Below are 21,751 nucleotides of genomic sequence, written 5' to 3' on the forward strand. Positions count from 1 at the left end.
ACATTATTATGGGTGTCGGTGTGTGGATGTTTTGGATGAGACTAACATTCTATTAGTAGACTGACTAAAGCAGATTGCCTTCTCTAAAGAGGGTGGCCCTCATGCAATCACAGGAAGTCCTAAATGGAACAAAAAGATTGATTATTTTGCAAGTAAGAGGGAACTCCTTCTGCCTGACTGCCTTGAGCTGGAACCTTTTCCTATCTTTAGACTTAAACAGAAACATTGATTATTGAGTATTAAACCTGTCAGCTTTTAGACTGGAACACACACTATCAGTTCTCCTGGTTTTCAGATTGTCAAACCTAGACAGGAACTACACATTTAGCTCTGCTGGATCTCCAGCTTGCTGCCTGCATATCTTAAGACTTCTCAGCCTCCATAACTGCATAAGCTAATTCCTGATAATAAATATGCCTGCCTGCCTATCTATCTATCTATCTATCTATCTATCTATCTATCTATCTACCTACCTATCTATCTATCTATCGACCTACTTACCTACCCACCCACCCAACCACCCACCCACCCTAGCCATAATGGAGTATGTATTGGGGTTCTCCAGTGACACAAAATCATTAGAAGATTATCCATCTATCCTTTATATATATCATGACTAGAGTAGTTGGGGTTAGAAATTATACAATGAAATTTTAGCTTCTAAAGTTTAGCTTTATATTTTTATTAATTTTATTTTTCTTAGTTTTTCTAATTAAAGTCCATTTCAACTGGGTTGGGAGAACCAGCTAATCAGGTTGTCAGTTTTGGTAAAGTGTGATAACTCAATATGAACAGCTCCAAGCTAGAAGCAAGTGGTTGCAGACAACAGAAAGCCCTGTCTTATGATGGTTCAAGTAAAGATTTTTCAGCTTTATTATGGTGTAAAAGTGATATGCATTCAATACATGAGAACATAATCCTATTGTATGTCAAGGAGCATCTGCATGTAGAGGGGCTTTAAGAATCAGAGTGCAGTGGGACTGTAATGTAATACGGTTCAACTTCTTTGGAAAACATTTCGGTAAGTACTCAGAAACTTAAACATACAATTACCATATGACCTAGCAATTCTCCTTCTAGGTATGTACTACAAGAATAAAAAACAGTGTTCAGACAAATACTTCTACATACATGTTCATAGTTGTACTATTCACGACAGCTAAAAGGTAGAAACAATCCAAATGTCTATGCATGAATGGAGAAACAAACTGGGAAATGTACATACAATGAAATATTATCCAACTATAAAAAGAAATGATGTACTGATACATGTTAACGAACTTCAAAAACATTGTGCTAAGTGAAAGAAGCCAGACATATATGGCCACATATGGTATGCTTCTATTTACAAGAAATATCTAGAATATGTACAGCCATAGATAGACTGCTAGTTACTAGTGTAGGGAAAAATTGGGTTCAGCTGCTTAATAAGTAGGGGTTCCTTTTGGAGTGATAAAAGTGTTATGAGCTAGGCAGAGGTTGTAGTTGTACAATACTGTGAATGTACTAAAAGCTACTGAATTGTTTACTTTAAAATAGTTAATTTTATGTAACTGAATCAACCACCACAAGAAAACCAGAATGTGCAACTGTGAATACTGTTGTCTCCATGTTTTTGCCTGAATTTTATTAAAATGGTATTATGCAAGTTACCCTACCAAAATTATTTACAATAGATGTCCTATGCTCTTTACACTGACTTTAAGAAAACTATCTAGAAGTAGCAACAAATCAAACACATAGTGAATTATTGGGAAGTAGTGACAACTGATGTTCAAAAATCCCTACATGGCCCTTCTTAGGCCTTAAATTTTATCATTTCCTTTCCTACTCACTATGCTCTAGACATACTTGCCTTTATGCTACTCCTAGAACATACCAAGTTTGTTCACACCTCAAGGTTTTAGTCTTGCTGCTTCCTCTTGAGGATATGCTTTCCCCAAATACTCATGTGGTTTACTTCCTTAGTCTTTCAGGTCTCCACTTACTCATAACCACTTTGGTGAGGCGTTCCTTAACTCTCTTCTTTCTTTTTTTTTTTTTTTTTAAAATTTTTACCCAGATCTGTTAAGGTATAATTGACAAACAAATTGCCTATATTCATAGTGTACAAGCTGATGTTTTAATAAATGTACTTGTGGGATGGTGAAATTAAGCTAATTAACATGTCCATCATCTCACATGCTTGTATATTTTTTGTGACTACCCTCTTTTAAATAAATGCTCAGCCTATTACTATGTACTTGGATTCTCTCCTTTATTTTTTTTAAATAGAACTTATTACTATTACTATTGGTATATATTTATTTATAGCCATCCATTTAACTCTTACCCTTAGAGCTATTCATTTAGCTTTCTAACAGAAAAAATATAACTTCTGTCTCTACAATGCTAAATCCACAGTGACCAGAGCAGTGCTTGGCATGTAGTAGACTCCCAGTGGAGTCTTGCTGAAAGAATGAAAGAATAAATGAGTTACTGGTAATGCCAAAAAATTCTTAGTCAGAAGAGGAAAAAATAATATTTGACTGAAAGTTTTTATAGTTTAAAGGTTAAATAGAGGTAATGACTTCTATGGAAAGGACATATTAAGGGTACCCCATTACTGGAGGCACATTTACAATCATGTTGCACCAAGTGGGTAGATCATCAATATTGGATGGGAACCTTTGCTTCAGTGAGGATAAAGAAGGGCTCAGATAAACCTGTATGCTGTGGATACTTCAGATAAATGAGATCAGCTTTGGTGTAATGGATAACCTCTTAATATGGCTTTAGATCATATCATAGATTTTATGTTTGATGTGATGAACTGCTTTTTTTTTTTTGGATGCAATTTGGGGGAAAGGCACAATTGTATATGGTGCCTAACAACTTTAATCCACTAGAATTAAATTACAGGTGCAGAAATAAGCAAAATGTCTATGAGATCAGACAGCTATTAGGAAGTAAGTAGTAAAGCTATTGAATTTTGCTATGGTCTGAATGTGTTCCCCACAATTCATATGTTGAAACTTCATTGTCAGTGTGGTAGAATTAGGAAGTGAGGCCTTCAGGAGGTGATTCAGTCATGAGGGTGGAGCTCTCATGATTGGGAGTAATGACCGTATAAAAGGGCTTGAGGAATCGGGGTTGCTTCTTTCTATCCCTTCTGCCATGTGAAAACACAGTGTTGTCCCCTCTGAAGAATACACCAACAAAGTGCCATCTTGGAAGCAGAGAGACTTAACCCTTACCAGACACTGAAACTGCTGGTGCCTTGATCTTAGACTTTCCAGCACCCAGAACTAAATTTCTGTTATGTATAAATTACCTAGTCTGTGGCATTTTGTTGTAGCAGTACAAATGAACGAATGCGAATTTATTCTTTAAGAAAGGGTTTCATGCTCTCACGTAAAGTCACTTTATTTTACACATAAGTCTAACAGGCCTGTGATCTGGTTTCCAGGAATACAGAAGATTAGATACGACAAATCAGGGATGTACAGAAACTGATTGCAAAGAAAGATGTTAAAGAACTTATTGGAAGAGTTAGGCAGAAAAAGTGTAAATTACTACAAAAATTAGATACATATATAAATTAGGGTGCAGGCAAATGGCTAGATACATCTTTATAGCCTCTGAATCTTCACTGAATTATAATCCCATCACTGATGTTCAATAATAATGAACATGGTAAAGCTGAAAAATTAAAAGTTCTGCCCTAGAACTAATAAATCAACTAATTAATCCCATATGCATTTACTGAGTGCTTACTCATGTCTTCTGTAGTTACTGGGATAATCAAATCAAATTACACTCATCACTCAGTGACAGCATGTTTTGAGGAGAAAATGAGATAATAACTGGGAAAAGGCTTTTTACTCTGTGAAGCACTAAACACATGTATAAAAAAATTAATAGAATCTAAAATAAAATTTCTGGAAAATGGTTCATATTTTAAAAGTCAAATGCCATTCTTGAATGAATTATAGATGAGTCAAGCAATTTTAGGACTCAATTCATTCTCACTCAGTTCCAGCACACAGGCCTTCTCGTCGTTAGGGAAACAAGATTATTCCTGTTTCTGGGCCTTTGCTCATGCTGTTCTTTTTCTCTGCCCCTAAGTCTCTTCTTCAGAGCATCACTTTGAAATTCACATTTCTTTTATGTCTCTGCTCAAATATTACCTTATCAGAGAGGCTTTTTCTGGACATCCTTATAAGCTTAACAGCACTCCTCTATTTTCTGAGGCTCAGACTTCTCTATTTCCTTTGCCCCACATTATTTTCTCCACTACACCTGCCAGTATCTGATATGTTACACTACATGCTTACTTGTTTATTGTCATCTATTCCCAGAGCAGGGTGCATGTCTGTTCCATTCACTACATTGCCCAGTGCTGTGTAGTAGGCACTCATAAATATTTATTGAATGAATAAACAAACTAATTAATGCTTCTGACCTGAAATTTAGAGTAGTTTAGGCTTAAAGCTGAAGTACATTTCTGGGGCCAAAAAAAGGAACTGAAATTGTGGGAAAGGTATTTCCAGAGAAGATGGATTGGAAGTTTGGAGGTTCAATGGGAGGACAGGAGAAAAAGCACAAAGATAATGACTCTAAAGAAGGAAAGAGAGAAAAGGCCAGCTGACTTGAGGAATCAGAAAGAGGAACGGCCTGCTTTCTGACAAAGATTTCATGTCTTATCAAGCTACCAAAATAACTTATTATGATTTTCTGACAATATTCTAATGGAAGATTCTTCAGAAAGATAATTTGTAGTATGGTTTTTGGAGGGAAGTTTCCTGGGCTTGAATCTTAGCTCCAAGGATGCTGAGTAACTTTTCCTCTTGGCAAGTGCCTTTCCTGAGTCTTGGCTTCCTTGTTCTCAAAAAAAAAAAAAAAAGGAAAATACCTACCTCACAGAGTTATAAGTTTTGGACTGCATAATCTGTTTAAAGCCTCATAGCTGAAACATAATCAATACAATAAAAATTTAATGCTATATCCCAATTCAATAAAAGGATTTAAAGTCATCATAAGTATGTATAACATGAAATATGATAGACATTGCATATAAGTGATTAAGAAAAAGAAAAATATAGTAGAGATATAAAATGAAGTCAATTATAATACAAATATGAAAAGTACACAACAATACTTTGGGCACTAATATTAGGTCTCTATAGGCTCTACTTCAGTAGACGTGGTGGTGGTGATGGTGGTGACAGTAGGGCACAAACATACTGTAAGAGATCCCAGGAGTTCCTTCATAGAAATAGTCTTCCATTCCCTCAGTAAGTGAAAGCAGGAGAGGTTTGGCAACTAGAACCTTAGTAGAGAATCCTCTGCTTGGGGTCAGAGTAAGGATGCATCACATTAATCATGATTATCACAAACAAGGATTTGGAGCTGGAAGATACCTTCGAGACTGACATGCTGAATTTCTCAAACTGTTGCAGGGAAGTTTCTCTCACTAAAGAGGAGGATGAACGTATTTCTGCCCATCCCTCAAACTTCTGGGACCGTGTTGTATAGACTGACATGGTTCCTACAAAGAAAAAGATTTTTGAGGGATCGTATCCTTTATTTGCAAAATCCTAGAAGATTTTACAATGGTCTGCTAATGATCCCTAAATTTTTTTCTTTTCCAACTTTTATTTTAGGTCCAGGGCGTAGGTTTGTTAGATGGGTAAACTGTGTGTTGTGGGGGTATGGTGTACAGATTATTTCATCACCCAGGGAATGAGCATAGTATCCAATAGGTAGTTTTTCAGTTCACATGCTACTCCCACTCTTCGCTGTCAAGTAAGCCCTGGTATCTATATCTACTGTGCCCTTCTTTGTGTCCGTATTCTAACAGCATTTTTTTTTTTTTTTTTTTTTTAGATGAAATCTCTCTCTGTCACCCAGGCTGGAGTGCCTGTCTAACAGCATATTTTTAAAAATAGTTAAGTCATAAAACCAAAAAAGCAAAACAAAAAATTGCATTTGTTTAATTTGTATAACATAATTGTAACTACCTATTAAAATTTTTCTCTTTATATCTGATCCAATCAGACCCTTTCATAAAACTCTTCTATATTGTAAAGGCTCTAGAATTTTTGTCTGAGATTCTGCTAAAGAAGCCACTTTTAATACTGAGACCAGCTCACAAGACATTTGTAAATTGCTTATGTCTGACCTGTTTACCCAGTGAGAAATAGACAGATTTCTCTTTTTTTTATATATTTTATATTATAGGTTCCAAATAAGTAATGAGATTAATATTAGTCAAAAATAGTGTAAGCAGATTTCAACATCATGTTTTATATTTATTTGTTGGTGAAAAAATAGCGTCTTGTTGAGACTGTTATCCCAACTTCTACCATTTCAAGCCTCTGTTGTACATAGGAAGAAAGTTAATTTATTCATATTTTGTTTAATTAAAGGTCAAAGAATCCCAAGCCAATTTACATAGAATTAAAACCCACCACTGCCATCCTTATATTCATTACAGGGCATTGATAGGATGGGGCAATCCATTCCAGTTCAGAATGAGCCTTTCAACCATTTATAAATGCCTCAAAAATGGATTACCCAAAGCAGAACCAAATTTTACATTATATTTGCTCTCATACTTTAACTTGCTGTTTAAAATATTTGATATTCACCTCTTTGTGAAAAAAGAAGGATCAAATGCAGAACTGCTCGATGCCCTCCAAGCCCTGTCAGCAGGATTGTGCTAGTTATATAGGTGTAGATATAGCTGGTTTTAATGGTTTCTTATTCCTAATGGGGATGTAAGGAATGCTTTAAGACAATGTCATGAGGATCAGAGGGTCCTTTGCCATAGTTGCCCTGTGGGCTAGGGATATATATTTATTTTATTCATTTGTGGTAAGTGGCAGGTGGTCTTACTGGCACTCTAACCCTTTGTGCCTTTTCCTCTTAGGTGTGCTCTTTGTGCAAAAACAAGGCTGACATTTATCTCCATGATGGAGTAAGCCTGACATGGGCTTCTTCTTTGACGAGATTTTCTTTTATCGTTATCACCTCTGCTTTCACCTTGTACTCAAAGTTTATGTCTTACTTTTCATCTTTTCAGGATGAATAATGTGTTCCTCCTTGCATAAAGCCCTTCTCATTCTAAATATATCACCTTTTATAAAATAGTTTTTCATAGGTCTTTCATTTGGGAAGACATTGGGAATACACTCCAGATCTTATGTTTAATTGGTGCGGGACATTCATATATACACAGGTGAAGCATAAAACATCAACTTCAATGTTTTAGTCTTTGAAACAATTAAACAGAATATCTAAGATCACATTTGTTTATGTTGTAACCTCAGATGAATCTCAATATTTCTTCTAATAATAAGTTGTAGGTTTGATTTAAATTTTGGGTTATAATTGGTCAGATGACTCAAACTGGGAAAGATGCCATTATTTTACTTTGTTTACTCTATTTAGGCCACCAGATAGTCATTGGTTTTCAGTGACCCAGTTCAGACATCAGAAGAAGTCCAGGATAACATGTATTCTTTAATGGGAAAAGTATTTTTTCTTTACAAAGGTAACTTCAAAAAAATGTAGTAAATATAAAATTGTCTAGGTAATTTATGTGGACCCTTTAAGTTCTACATTACTATCTGCATACCACTGAAGAACATAATAGATGTTCTTTACTAAGGAACAAAGGATTTAAAAATTAACCTATTTTGTTTCCAAATAAATTATATCTTAATTTGAAATTCCAAAATTGTATCTTCAGGAGTTTATTTTGTCCATTTCTGTGTTTACTATAGAATAATGACTTAGAGAAAAACTGATAAGAAACTTTCAAAGACTTTAGAACATGCTCCTTTTTCATAAATGTTTCCAATATCACAAATTCTAAATAGGAGTTAAATTGGTCATTCCTTGAAACTGTGAAAATCAATTGCTTTAATTGAATAGACCTAGAAACCTATAGCTTTCTTTTGTTTGTCTTAAGGGGAATCTAATGACAATATCATAATAGAGACAATTAACTATCAGGGAGGAAGCAACAGTCTAGACCTGGAAGCTGTGAGTTAATAGACAAACTTCTCAACGAAGGCGCACTGAGTGTCAAGAAAGTTACTGTCCACCTTGTTCTTAATTCTTCTGTTTGAAAATATGAAAATGGCTTAGAAAGTGTACTTTAGAAAGGCCCTTCATGAAAACGAGTCTTATTGGCAATTTGAACACAAACATTTTGGAGTCACCCCAAATCGACAAAAACTAAATTGAGGTTTCTTTGTTTTATAAGCTCGCTACTATTGGTTGTGTAAAAGCTAATGTAATTCCAAGAAAAATTATAAAGATGCTGACTAGACTAGGAGTGAGGTGTGGCTTCTTCAGGACGCCTGGTACTGTGAGAAGGTATAATGTGAAGCTGATCTTACCTTGGCTACGCATTATTTTGAGTCAACTGAGAAAACAGAGTGCATTTGCTTTATATAATTTTGAGTTTCATATTATTTGTATTCCGTAATTCTTTCCATCCACAGTAAATACCTTTATCAGCCTAGGAAATAACACATTTTCTATTTTGACCAAAGTTTAGCCACAGAAAATTATTCGAACATGAATGACTGAAGATAACCCTAAAATTTTACTTTCATCAAATTCTGAATAATGATTATTTTAAGAAGGTATCTTTTGAAATATGATTTAAAGTTCTCTCATGGCTATTATTTTAATTCATAATACATGAATACTACTGGGGCTTATGTAGATGTCTGTCATTCCTTTTACTTGACTGGCATTTCACAGAAAAGTTAGTGGTTAAGGTTGTATTGCCAACTGTTTCACTTATTTTCAACTTCATCTGAATAAAGGTGGAAATTGAAACCAAAGAAAGAAAAAATGACACAACCTTAAAATTCTCCTCTAATATCTCTCATATGGTGAGTTTCCTTATTATGAAAGAAAGTCTCCAATTGAATCTGATGACATTCTACAGCATCAACATGGAGAAACTTATCCCAGTTAAGAACTGGTAAGGTCAAATTCCATGCATTAAAATCTAGACTTCTGGGCTTGGAAGTGTCTCCTCAGGAGAAGTGTCATTAGTCTGTACTGGCCTTAAGTGTGCACTTTAATTATCTTCTATGTGCTGTCCTTTGTAACAGAGAGAGAAAACCTTGTATGCAAATGAGAAGAGATTCTTTAAAAAGCTATCCTTTTCAGAAGGACAATGACCTATGCATTTTAGAGACACACATTCTCTTTCTCCCTCCCCCTGCCCAATCATACATGCTAAGTATGGACACTGGAGATGCTCTAGGTTGGCAGCCAAAATTCCAGTTTTAATAGACAGTGATGATTTGTGCCAGGCCCAAATTCCCAGGATATTCTGTAACTGATTCACAGCTGAGAGAAATGTAAGTCTGAGAAACACAGTGGGATTTTCTTTGAGGTTCCACGAATCTATGTATGTGTAGGTGGAAGGGCTGTGGGGAAGGGAAGGGATACAGAATACAGGGGATCTTCCAGGATTCTCTTTATCAGCTAGAAAGAGTTAAAGCTTTCCCTGCCTTCCTAGGGATCTTGCTAAAACAGTAGCCAATCCAAATGAGATGATACGTAAAAGCTTTTCAGAATTATAAGCAATTAGAAAAACATAAAGCTACATTGTGCTTTTACATACCATCGTATTTGATCTTTAAAACAAAGAGAGAGAGGGCATGCATGATTCCATCACTTTACATATAAGGAAACTGAAGCTCAAGTATGTTTAAAGATTTGCTTGAACCCACACAATAAATAAAAGGTTAAATGGGAGATTTAAGCCCGTATTTCCATATGGTCTAAGCTGTCTTGTAGAAACAAAAAAACTAAAAATATCCTGACCAATATTTCTCGGTATAACAATTTATCTTGGCAAGTCTTTCGATTCATTTTTCTTAGACCATAAAATCACCTTTCCTGCCATAAGCACTGCTTTTTAAATAACTTTCTGCATGAATATTTTTGTATTAGCATGAAAAGATAACATGTTTTGCTAATATTATGTTTATTTCTTAGTCCACATTCTCTCCCTTAATATATGTATAATCTTTCCTGAATATGAATTAGCCTTTCATTTTCTACTACAAAAAAGCATTTAAAATGGATTTAGGATTATTAGGCCAAGAAGCTTATCCAAACCCATGAAAGCAAAAGCGTAGCATTTATGAATTCCCTCATTTGTAGTATAGAGTGTAGATTAAGGCCTGATGTCCTGTGAGTTAAAGTCCTAAAGTGCTCTATTGTGATTTTCCAACAAGCAAGAATGACTTTTACTTTGACACTAAATGTGATTTTTTGTCCTTAGGCCAAGATGGTTGGCAGATTGCTTTTATGTAATTCCTGTGAAGCTGGCAGGAGGTGACTCATATGCATAAATGCCTCTTTCAATCAGGAAGAAGGTGTCAGAGGGCGGGTGGGTGGTGTCTGAATGACTAAGTTTTAAGATGTTAGGGGTACTGAAAAAAATGGATTAAATTGATGGTTTCTAGGGAGATGCACACAAAAGGATCTGTATCACATCAATAAATGAAAGACAAACTTTGAAAAGATTTTACTACATTGCTTGAGTTTTAGTTTATGTTTTATAACTCAATGCAAATAAAAATTTCCAAAACGATTCATAAATTAAAAACAGTCCAAAGTTTAAACAAGGTCCAGGAATGAGACTTGTTTGCAAGATGCTAAAATAGAAATATAAGTAATTACATTGCATGACAGGGACAGAAGAGGTATAGGTTTGAAAAACTATAAGAAAGTCACCTAATTTTCAGATACAGCCACAGGGGAGGAGTATGTTTCTGAAAAAGTAAAAGAGCCTACTCACTGCCACATTCAAGTAAAATAACAAAGCTTTCTTACGATGGTAGTCATATGGAGCAGAATAAAAATGTCTATTGAGAGAATAGAGGATTCCAGATGAATGCAAAGTAACACCATGGCCATGTATCTAGGCAGCAGTCCAAAATTGCTGATGTTCTCTGTAAATGCTCAGTGGAACACGTAAAAGCCAATACCGTGATTGAACTCCCAGGGAAAGCTAAACAGGTTGACGGAGTGAAAATCTTCATTTCATGGCTTTGTATTCTGGTTTTCTCATGAGACCGTGTTATTTATCTGTTGTGTTTTTTCCCTAAAAAATTTAAAGAGGGCAAAGCAAATAAAAAACAAACAAACAAACAACAATAACGAACCCCCACCTAACCCAAAGAGAAGCACTAGTATGTTCAACTTGAGCAAGGGTTGCAGTTTTGATTCAATGATGTCATCAACAAAAGGTTGCACTTTTTCCACCACTTAGCATTCTGCATATTATGTTCATTGATTGGCTTGTGCAATATTATAACATCAACCTATTATTTTCAGGAGCTCTGTGATTATACTGGTAATTACAAACTGGAACAATTTCTATTAGTACTTTTTCTCTATTATCTGTGTAAAGATTGTATATGAATTCTAAATGTCTTTAGGTAGTTCTGGGACTATTGTATGAACCCTTCTTCTAGGCATTTATTTTACTTTATTTTAAAAGTTTCTTGATGTGGAACATTTGTTTAGAGAGCTGAAAGCATTATTTCAGAAGACTTTTGATATGGTCTGCTACTGTCAATAAAGATTTCGGTATACAAAATCTTAATTCCACATGCTTGATTTAATGTTAAGATTATTTCCTGATATGGGTTTTCATTACAGTTGTTTTAAAATATTGTTTAATTAGCTTTTGGGCAGAGTTAGTAAGAAAGAAAATTCCTATGGAAGTAAGTTAAAAAGGCATGTCTTTTACCTTTATTTGTATAAGGTAATTTATAAGTAAATACTTATAAATAAATAAGTAAATACTATTTACTTAGTATAATAGTAAGAGTCTATCTCTAAAAGTAAAATACAAGTCCTTTCATTTTCCTGAATGAGGATTTTGTTATTATTGCAGGCTTATTATCACTTAGTATTTTCTGTTTAATGTAATGCCCTTTGTAAAACCAAACGATAGAACAGAGGTCATGCTTGCATTTCTCAAAGATGTCACTTTGTCATTAAAGTTCCTGAGAGAGATATCAGAGTCACTGAGCTAGGAATCAGATAATTTCAAAGTGAGAAAAACATGTTGACTAAGCCTATGAATCCAGCAATAGGCTTTGGTACAAAAAATGGCTTTCGGGCCATAAGTTGCTCAAGCCTAATACATCATGGATACTATTTTTTAAAAAATAAATTTTATCGGGTATAATTAAGATTAAAAAATAATGTTATGGGATACATATGGATAGTAAAATGATTACTATAAATGAAGCAAATTAACATATCAATTGTCTCACACAGTTACCCATGGATTTTTTGTTTTTATGGCAAGAGTAGTTAAAACCTCATTTATCAGGAATTCCAAATATGGTACAATTTTATTAGCTATAGTTCTCATGTGGTACATCAGATCCTTAGACTTGTTCATGCTACATATCTACTACTTTGTGTCCTCTGACCTACATATTGTCATTTCCTCAAAAAAGGTCAAATATGAAGAGATGGATATCATTTTTAGAAGACTATAGGTGGATGCATAATCTCTTTTGCTGCTGTGATCCTATTGTTCTCATTGGCAATGGAGTCTAGAGAGTAGAGGGGATTTTCTGTCACAAAGGCATAGCAAGTCCCAAAAGACAGAAAGATTGTTCAGGAAAATAAGACTGAATGGTTAAAAATTGTAAAGGCACAGTCAGACTAGAGTGAGGCTGGGTTTGACTCCTGCTTTTCCATTACAAAGGGTGTGACCTTCAGTAATGTCTGAATGTCAGTTTGCTCATCTACAAAATATGCCTTCTTTATGAGAATGCTATTAAGAATGAATGAAATAATACCTGGAAGCACTAGGTCAGATAATCAACTTAAAACACATAATAAATCTTCAAAAATATTACCTCCTTGTATCGCTACACTTTCCTGATAAATGGCTCTATAGCAACAAAAGGCAAACCAGCACTCCCAAGGTACATTTGGAAGTGGGCTTAATGGTGGTGGTTTGGTGGAGGGGGTATTTCAAGTACCTCTCATCAAAGAGTACTTATAGTTAATTTATACTAATTAAAACTAACACTTATGGAGAAATGAACACTTATTAAATACCAGGCTCTGTGCTAAGCATTCTATATGGACTATCTCATTTAATCTACTCAACGATCCATTGAATTAAGTATTATATTTATTTTTCATTATACAGGTGAGGAAATTGAGGTACGCATAGGTTAAGTAAATTTACTAAAAATTGAATTTCCATTTACTTAAAGGATTTTAGGGAATTCTTTGCAAGAAAACTGTGATTTTGGTATTATGTATTCAAGTTATTAAGTCCATATTAACTGTAAAAACTCATGTATTGAAAACACTATTAAACTGTAATACACTTTCATGAGGAAAAAGCATCAGTGGTATTTTAAAATAATTCATGGTACTGGATATGGTTTGGATTTGTGTCCCCACCCAAATCGCATGTTGAATTATAATCCCCAGCGTTGAAGGAGGGTCCTGGTGGGAGGCTACTGAATCATGTGGTGTGGATTTCCTGCTTGCTGTTCTGGTGATTGTGGGTGAGTTCTCACAAGATCTAGTTGTTTAAAAGTATGTAGCACCTCCCCTTACCTCTCCCTTCCTCGTTTTCTGCCCATGTAAGACATGCCTACTTTTCTTTCACCTTCTGCCATAATTTGAAGCTTCCTGAGGCCTCCCTAGTCATACTTTCTATACAGCCTGTGGAACTGTGAGTCAATTAAATCTCTTTTCTTTATAAACTACCCAGTCTCAGGTAGTTCTTCATAGCAATGCAAGAATAGACTAATACAGTATTCTTACATTTATGCATGTCTTGTGGGCAGAGACACTTAGTGCCTGTGCTCTGTATAGTTGTTTTGAGGACATCTGTAAACAGCCTTGGAAAATATAGTGTCTTTCATTGTAATAAAAACCAATTTTGTTTATTTTGCAGTATAAAAAGACAATATTTACTTCTGTGGCAAAGGTCACTCAGGCTTACTGTCCATTAGAAAATATTAGGTTTCCCTAAGCTTAGAGTTCCTCTCCTATAATGCAACCCATTGCATGTGCAGGTATCATCTGGCACTCTCACATCACCATGTAGGAATCAGAATTTGGAGAACCAGTTCAAATGCTGCCACTCTGGCTAATGCTAATGCTGTGAGTATTAAAGTCCTTTTGTCTTTGACCTAAGAGTGTTGTGCCTTCTGCCAGCAAGTATGAAACTGTATCTGGTTGACTTGTTAGTTTGCATGTGAAGTCTCAAGATTTTTCATTGCTCTTGACAAGTGGCAAAGGAAACCTGTTAGTATCCATGAACAGCAAGAGATTCAGTTTATTTAAGGTACTATCTGAAGCAGTGGCATGAGGATTTAAAAATAATCAGGAAAAATAATCATCCCCAAAGGCTGTGTTTTATGATGTACCAGAGAGACTTGGTGATAGAAATTTGTGTTTGTGCTTGCAAGGAAAAGGAGAGGGCAAAGAAAACATATTGCTCGAAACCACGGAAAACTAATAAATATACATGGCTGTAAACAGCTTTTCTAAAGGCAGGTACATTGTACTGAACATGATTTATATGTTTGCTCCTGGCTTGAAAATGAGCATTGGTACTAGATTCACAAAAGCTGTTAAATTCTTCTGAGGCTCAATGCTGTGGGAAATTGTTTCATATCTATATTCTCAGGAAGCCAACTGGCTAGCTTGTAAGTTTATGCAACTTTTTTATCTGACAAATTGAGTGGAGAAAGAAGGGTTAATTTACTGTGAGGTGTAACTCATAGCTAATAAATTGTAAAAAGCATCAGTAAGTAAAGAGACAGTAGCATAATGGAGACACAGCAAACAGGCATTTTTTTCCCCTTTAAATGTACTTAATTAGCACAGTTCATCCTCTCGGGGGCAGGAAATAATGAGACCATAACAGTCTTTGCCTCTGGATGCTGATAAGTCTGTTTAAAAGCAGCAAATCACTACAGTGTACGAAATCCCTCCTGTTACATCTGAAGGATCTTGTCACACATATATTTTCATTAAGAAAGAAGTAAATTTATTTATGTAAAACTAAGTACATTTTTTATACTGCAGTGTACTTTTGTATCAATAGATCTCTCTCCATTTCTCTCTCTCTCATACATACACACACACACACACACACACACACACACAATATGCCACTTGCGGTGTATGCATCATTTAAAAAATAAACTGAGTTTTATATGCATGTAATTGTGAGCTGTGTTCTAAGCATAATGAATTCATAAGTGCAAAAACCTTCCATAAAATGTAGTATATTTTTTAGGAGAGATAAGGAAACTAAAATGTGAGTATACAATTTATGCCATAAAAGATATGAGTTCTTTAACTATAGGGCTCTTTTCCTATAATGCAACACATTGCATGTGCATGCATCACCGGACCCTCTTCACATCACAAAACTCATGTAGACCTTTTCAAACTCCATGAGGTAGGTATTATTATCATCCCTATTTTAAAGTCGAGATGAGTTCACATGACTAAGTAACTTGTTCAGGCTTCACAACTTATACAGATGTGAGATTTGAGTGCAAGTTTGCCTAAGTCTAAAGCCTCATTATCTTTTCACTTTACATCCCTTCCTTGGCAGTAGAGAAAGGTTTTAGGAAGATAAGTTTATTCATGAGCCTACATTCATCTTTGGTTTCCCACAGGGTTCACATTTTTTCCCTAATAAAATGAGTTCAGTTTATCTTCTTTTTCAGAGCAAAATAATTCTTGTCTTCAGTAGATAGTCCTTCATATGGTACCATGGAAAAGACAGATTATTTATCATAATTTCTTTGAATAATTATCCCAGCAGACATTTATTGAAGGAGCCTATGTGTATTACTCTGTGCTAGGAACAGTGAAGGACATTAAAAAAATATGGCATATAACATCACCATGAGGGACTATAATCTGATAGGAGAACATATGAGTGAAATGTAAAATGGAGGGCAGTTTGTGATCCAGAACTTCAAATGAGACTTTCATGCATTAATTTAGAAATAGGATGTTCCCTAAAAATAGAGTGAAGTAAATAATTCGTTCAGACTCTCAAGTCATTTCTGTGACATTAGAGTATATGTGGCCATGACCTTCATGGTGACATACCCTAGGGATGATCCTTTTTTACTCTCTTCTCTTCTTTCTTTTCCTAGATGATTTCATCCGGTGCCAGGACTTTAAATACTATCAATATGCCAATGAGCTCCTGATTTATATCTTTCCTCCTGACATCTCTCTGAACTCTAGATTTGAATGCGCATCTCCTGCATATCTCCACTTGGACATTTAACAGTGTAGAAGAGAACTCTTGCTGCCCCCTCCCCATCCACTTAATAATAACTAAACTAGGTACTGTTTTAAGTACTTTACATGTGTTTAATAATTTAATCTGCAAGGCACACCTAAGTAATAAGTGCTACTATGATTCCAATTTTACCAAAAAGGAAACTGATACAGAGGATAAGTAACTTGGCCAAGGCTAGTAAGTGATGAAGAGGGGATGCTAACTTAGTGCATGTCTCACAACTACTGCAGTACAGTCCTCTTCTCTAGGCTTCCCCAACTGGAGGAACATACTCTTGTCAGGACAAAATCCCAGGAGGTATCCTTGATTCCATTCTTTCCTAGTGCTCCCCACATACCATCCATGAGCAAGTTCCTTCAGCTATATTTTCAATATGTCTCAAACCTGTTAACTTCTCACCATCTTTGTTACCGCTGTTATTACTTGTTGGGCCTAATTCAGTAGCTGCCTGAGTGGGCTCTTACCTTCCATTATTTTATTTATAGTCCATTTTCCATATGACAGCCAGTATAATTTTAAAAACTGTAAATCAGGTCTCTGCCAAAGATGTCCAATGGCTACTCCCTGAAATCAGAATAGAACACTGATTCCTCTCCATGGCCCACGAGACCCCATGTAATTTGGTTCCTGTCTGTTTTTCTGAACTCATGTCATCCCAGGCTCCCTCACATCCACTGTGCTCCATTCACAGTGACCTTTTTTCTCTCTCTCTTGATTATACCAGGCTTGTTTCATAGTAGGGCCTGTTTCCTTTGCATATAACTCTCATAACCAGGTATTTATGTTTATTCTAGGCTCTTCTCTTTCAGGTTTCAGTTCTCATGTTACACCATAGAAGATTTCCCTTTCAGCTTCTCTAAATCAGCACTCCCCTTGTGCTCAACCTGCCTGGCATATTCTACCACTCTGTATCCCACTGACCCTGTTTTATTTTCTTCACAGTTCTCTTAACCCTATAAGATTATTTTAGTTGCTCATGTGTTTCTTGTTTTCCTCCTCTCATGATCTCGGCTCACTGCAATCTCTGCCTCCCGGTTCAAGCAATTTTCCTGCCTTAGCCTCCTGGGTAGCTGGGACAACAGGTATGAGCCACCATGCCTAGTTAACTTTTGTATTTTTAGTAGAGATGGGGTTTCACCATGTTGGCCAGGATGGTCTCGATCTCTTGACATCATGATCTGCCCACCTTGGCCTCCCAAAGTGCTGGGATTACAGGCATGAGGCACTGTGCCTGGCCAGGGGTTCTTATTCTTATTTCAGACAAAACAGACTTTAAACCAACAAGGATCAAAAAGGACAAAGAGGGGGCATGACACAATGATAAAAGGTTCAATTCAACAGGAGTTAACTATCCTAAATATATTTGCATCTAACACTAGAGCACCCAGATTCATAAAATGAGTTCTTAGAGATCTATGAAGGAACGTAGATAACCACATAGTAATAGTGGGAGATTTTTATGAGGCAGGAAACTAACAAAGATATTTGGTACCTAAACTTGACACTTGACCCAGATGGACCTAATAGACATCCACAGAACTTTTCATCCAAAACCAACAGAATGTACATGCTTCATACTGGCACATGGTATATACTCTAAAATTAACCATACAATTGGCCATAAAACAATTTTCAGCAAATTAAAAAAAACTGAAATCATATCAACCACACTCTCGGACCATAATGCAATAAAAATAGAAATCAATACTAAGAAGATCACTCAAAACCATACAATTACATGAAAATTAGGCAACCTACTCCTGAATGACTTCTTGGTAAAAAATGAAATTAAATCAGAAATTAGGAAATTCTTTGAAAATAATGAGAACAAAGGTACAACATAGCAGAATCTCTGGGATACAGCTAAAGCAGGGTTAAGAGGAAAGTTTATATAGTACTAAATGCTCATATAAAAAGTTAGAAATACCTTCAATGTAACATCACACCTAGATGAACTGGAGAAACAATAGCAAACCAACTGGAAAAGTAGAAGAGACAAGAAATAACCAAAATCAGGACTGAACTGAATGAAACTGAGATGTGAAAAGTGAACTGCATAAAATTGAGACAGAAAAAAGCATATAAAAGATCAACAAAACCAGAAGTTAGTTTTTTTAAAGAATAAATAATATTGATAGCTAACTAGACAAAGAAAAAAAGAGAGAAGATCCCAATAAACAGAATTGGAAATGACAAAGGGGACAATACCACTGACCTCACAGAAATAAAAAGACACCATCAGAGACTATTATGAACACCTTTATCCACAAAAACTAGAATACCGACAAGAAGTGGACAAATTTCTGGAAACATACAACCTCCCAAAATTTAACCAGGAAGAAATTGAAACCCTGAACAGACCAATAATGAGTTCTGAAATTGAATTAGTAATAAAAAGCCTACCACCCAGGAAAATACCAGGACCAGAGGGATTCACAGCTGAATTCTACCAGACATACAAAGAAGCGATGGTATCATTCCTACTGAAACTATTCCAAAAAGAATTGAGAAGGGGCAACTCCTTAACTTATTTTATGAGACAAGCATCATTCTGATACCAAAGCTGGCAAAGATAGAACAAAACAGAAAACTTCAATGACATTCTTAACAGAATTAGAAAAAATACTCTAAAAGTCATATGAACCAAAAACAGTGCCTGAAGAGTCAAAGCAATCCTAAGTGAAAAGAACAAATCTGGAGATATCACCTGACTTCAAACAATACTACAAGGCTATAGCAACCCAAACAGCGTGGTACTGGTACTAGAAGAAACATATAGACCAATGGAGCAGGTTGGATAACCCAGAAATAAAGCCTCACAGTTACAACCATCTGATCTTCATACAAACAATGTTCAGCATAACTAATAATTAGAGAAATGCAAATTAAAACCACAAGGAGATACTGTCTCATACCAGTCAGAATGTCTATTCTTAAGAAGTCAAAAAATAAATGATGCTGGTGAGGTTGCAGAGAAAAGATGACATACAGTGCTGGTAGGAGTGTGAATTAATTCAGCCACTGTGGAAAGCAGTTTGGCAATTTCTCAAAGAACTTAAAACAGGACTACCATTGCAACCATATTATTGGATGTATACTCATAGAAATATAAATCGTTCTACCATAAAGACATATGCATGTGCATGTTCATGGCAGCACTATTCACAATAGTAAAGACATGGAATCAACCTACATGCCCATAAGTAGTAGACCAGATAAAGAAAATGCAATATGTATACTCCATGGAATATCATGCAGCCATGAAAAAGAACTAGGTCATGTCCTTTGTAGGACAACCCAATGGATGGAGCAGGAGGCTATTATCTTAGGCAAACTAATGCAGGAAGAGAAGGTCAGATACTACATGTTCTCACTTATTAGTGGGAGCTAAACATTGAGTATACATGAACACAAAGACAACAGCACTTACTTGAGGGTGGAGGGTATGAGGAGTGTGAGGATTGAAAAAATAACTATTGGGCAGTATGCTTATTTCCTGGGTTAGGAAATAAGCAAACCAAACCGCTGTGACATGCAGTATTCCTATATAACAAACCTGTACATGTATCCCTGAAACTGAAATAAAAGTTATAAGAAAATCTGAAAGTCATGATAGGAATGGTTGAAGTCTACAGAATTGAGGGTTGAACACATCGATGACAGAGTTGGTAAGAATCACAGGCTGGGAAATTTGTTTCAAGTTAAAAGTAAGCTTATGGACTGTATCAAAATAATAGATGATATGGAGTAATCGTATAAATACCTACAGAATATTTTAAACAGGTTATGTACCAGATGGATAATGTTATTCAGGGAAACCAGACAGACTTGGAATTCTTTGCCTCGCCAGAAGTCAGGGAGGCCAACCACACCTCACACATGCATTCATTGGGGGCTGTTATGCAAAGCATACCACGTGAAGGAAGGATGGGAGTTGTAATTCTCAGAAGCAGTGTTCTGCTTATTCTGTTTCATCCTATAATTACTCTGTTCAAGTCAACTGGTGGTGGGCTTTCCTTAGTAATGTTTTAAAGAATTTCACAGAGTTAGAACTGGTCAAGATCTTAGTAATGATTAAATCTAATTGTCCAATCCCAGGAAAAGAAACAAACTCAGAGATAAAGATTGGTGTGAAAGCACTTTATGAATCACCAATCTTTATCTCTGCATTCTTACTTCATTGCCATCTTTGCAGGGGACAAATGAACACTGAGAGGTTACATGTCAGTAAGTTGCTCACTGCAGGAACACAGTGTGCCAGGTTCTACAACCTGATATCTTTTGAAAGAGGTCGCATCAGCTTTCCTCCTCTATGATATTAATAAAACCTTTTAATTTGTAACAATTAAAACTTTCTGGGAATACAAATACATAAAGGTTAAATAGCAACAAGGGAACAAGCTGTTCCATTTATGGAGTGTGAAATAAGAGGAAACATAATAACTAATTGATCAAGAACAAAAATAAACACTCCAACATAAAACTATTGAAAAGAGACAATTCTCAAAAGGGAACTACAAATGGACAATTAACATAAGTGACCATATTAATCCTTTCTTACATTAAATGCAAATAACATTTAAAGAATGAATGAAATTAAAAGTTTTACTTATTAGATTTTCAAACATTAAAAATTGACTAAATCCAACATGTAGAGAGACTGAGGAGAGATTTTGTTTTTGCTTTTTTCTTTGTAGTTTTCTATATTAATTATTTTCATTACAAAAATGCATGGATTGTTTATATTTAAAACAATAACTTATTTTCATTTTGGACATTTGGACAAAAGCCTCCAAACAGGGCTCACCCTAATTGTAGTTTCTCATAGACAAATGTGTAAAGCTTCCTAAGATAAAATTTTTTTATTCAAAATACTTCTCTTGCTAACATTAAAAAAAAAATCACCTAATGAGGTACTCTATCACACCTATAATTCAACCCCAGATCTCTTTTGTAATTTCTTTGATATCCCATTATAAGCACAGTCAATTAAATCTGAAGTATAATTAATCTCTCTCTCTCTCTCTCTCTCTCTCTCTCTCTCTCTCTTGTCATTCCCCTTTAGGAAAACATTCCCATTTCTCTATCCTAGCTCTTAAACCTCCGGATTATAACTTTCTCTGCTGGAGTCTTTCTCTGATTGATCTGATGTACAGGTTCCTTAAAGATCACAGAAGTGGTCAAGAGATCGAGACCATCCTGGTCAACATGGTGAAACCCCATCTCTACTAAAAATACGAAAAATTAGCTGGGCATGGTGGCGCACGCCTGTAATCCCAGCTACTTGGGAGGCTGAGGCAGGAGAATTGCCTGAACCCAGGAGGCGGAGGTTGCGGTGAGCCGACATCATGCCATTGCACTCCAGCCTGGGTAAAAAGAGCGAAACTCCGTCTCAGAAAA

General features: G+C 35.6%; 1 protein-coding gene across 5 annotated transcripts in view; it reads right to left on the minus strand.

Annotated features, from left to right (window-relative positions):
• Positions 1-21,751, minus strand: part of LOC100394816 (N-deacetylase and N-sulfotransferase 3) — a 183,433-nt gene that overhangs the window by 147,664 nt on the left and 14,018 nt on the right. Inside the window, exon 2 of one of the 5 annotated variants that reach the window (XM_035293059.3) lies at positions 5,403-5,530. The exons of the other annotated variants lie outside the window; for them this stretch is intronic. Within the exon in view, the coding sequence (XP_035148950.2) occupies positions 5,403-5,525 (123 nt within the window). The 5' untranslated portion in view covers positions 5,526-5,530. The remainder of the gene's footprint in view (positions 1-5,402; positions 5,531-21,751) is intronic. 5 annotated transcript variants of the gene reach the window in all.

Source organism: Callithrix jacchus, chromosome 3 (assembly GCF_049354715.1).
Source record: "Callithrix jacchus isolate 240 chromosome 3, calJac240_pri, whole genome shotgun sequence".
In the NCBI taxonomy this organism is placed as follows: Eukaryota; Metazoa; Chordata; class Mammalia; order Primates; family Cebidae; genus Callithrix; species Callithrix jacchus.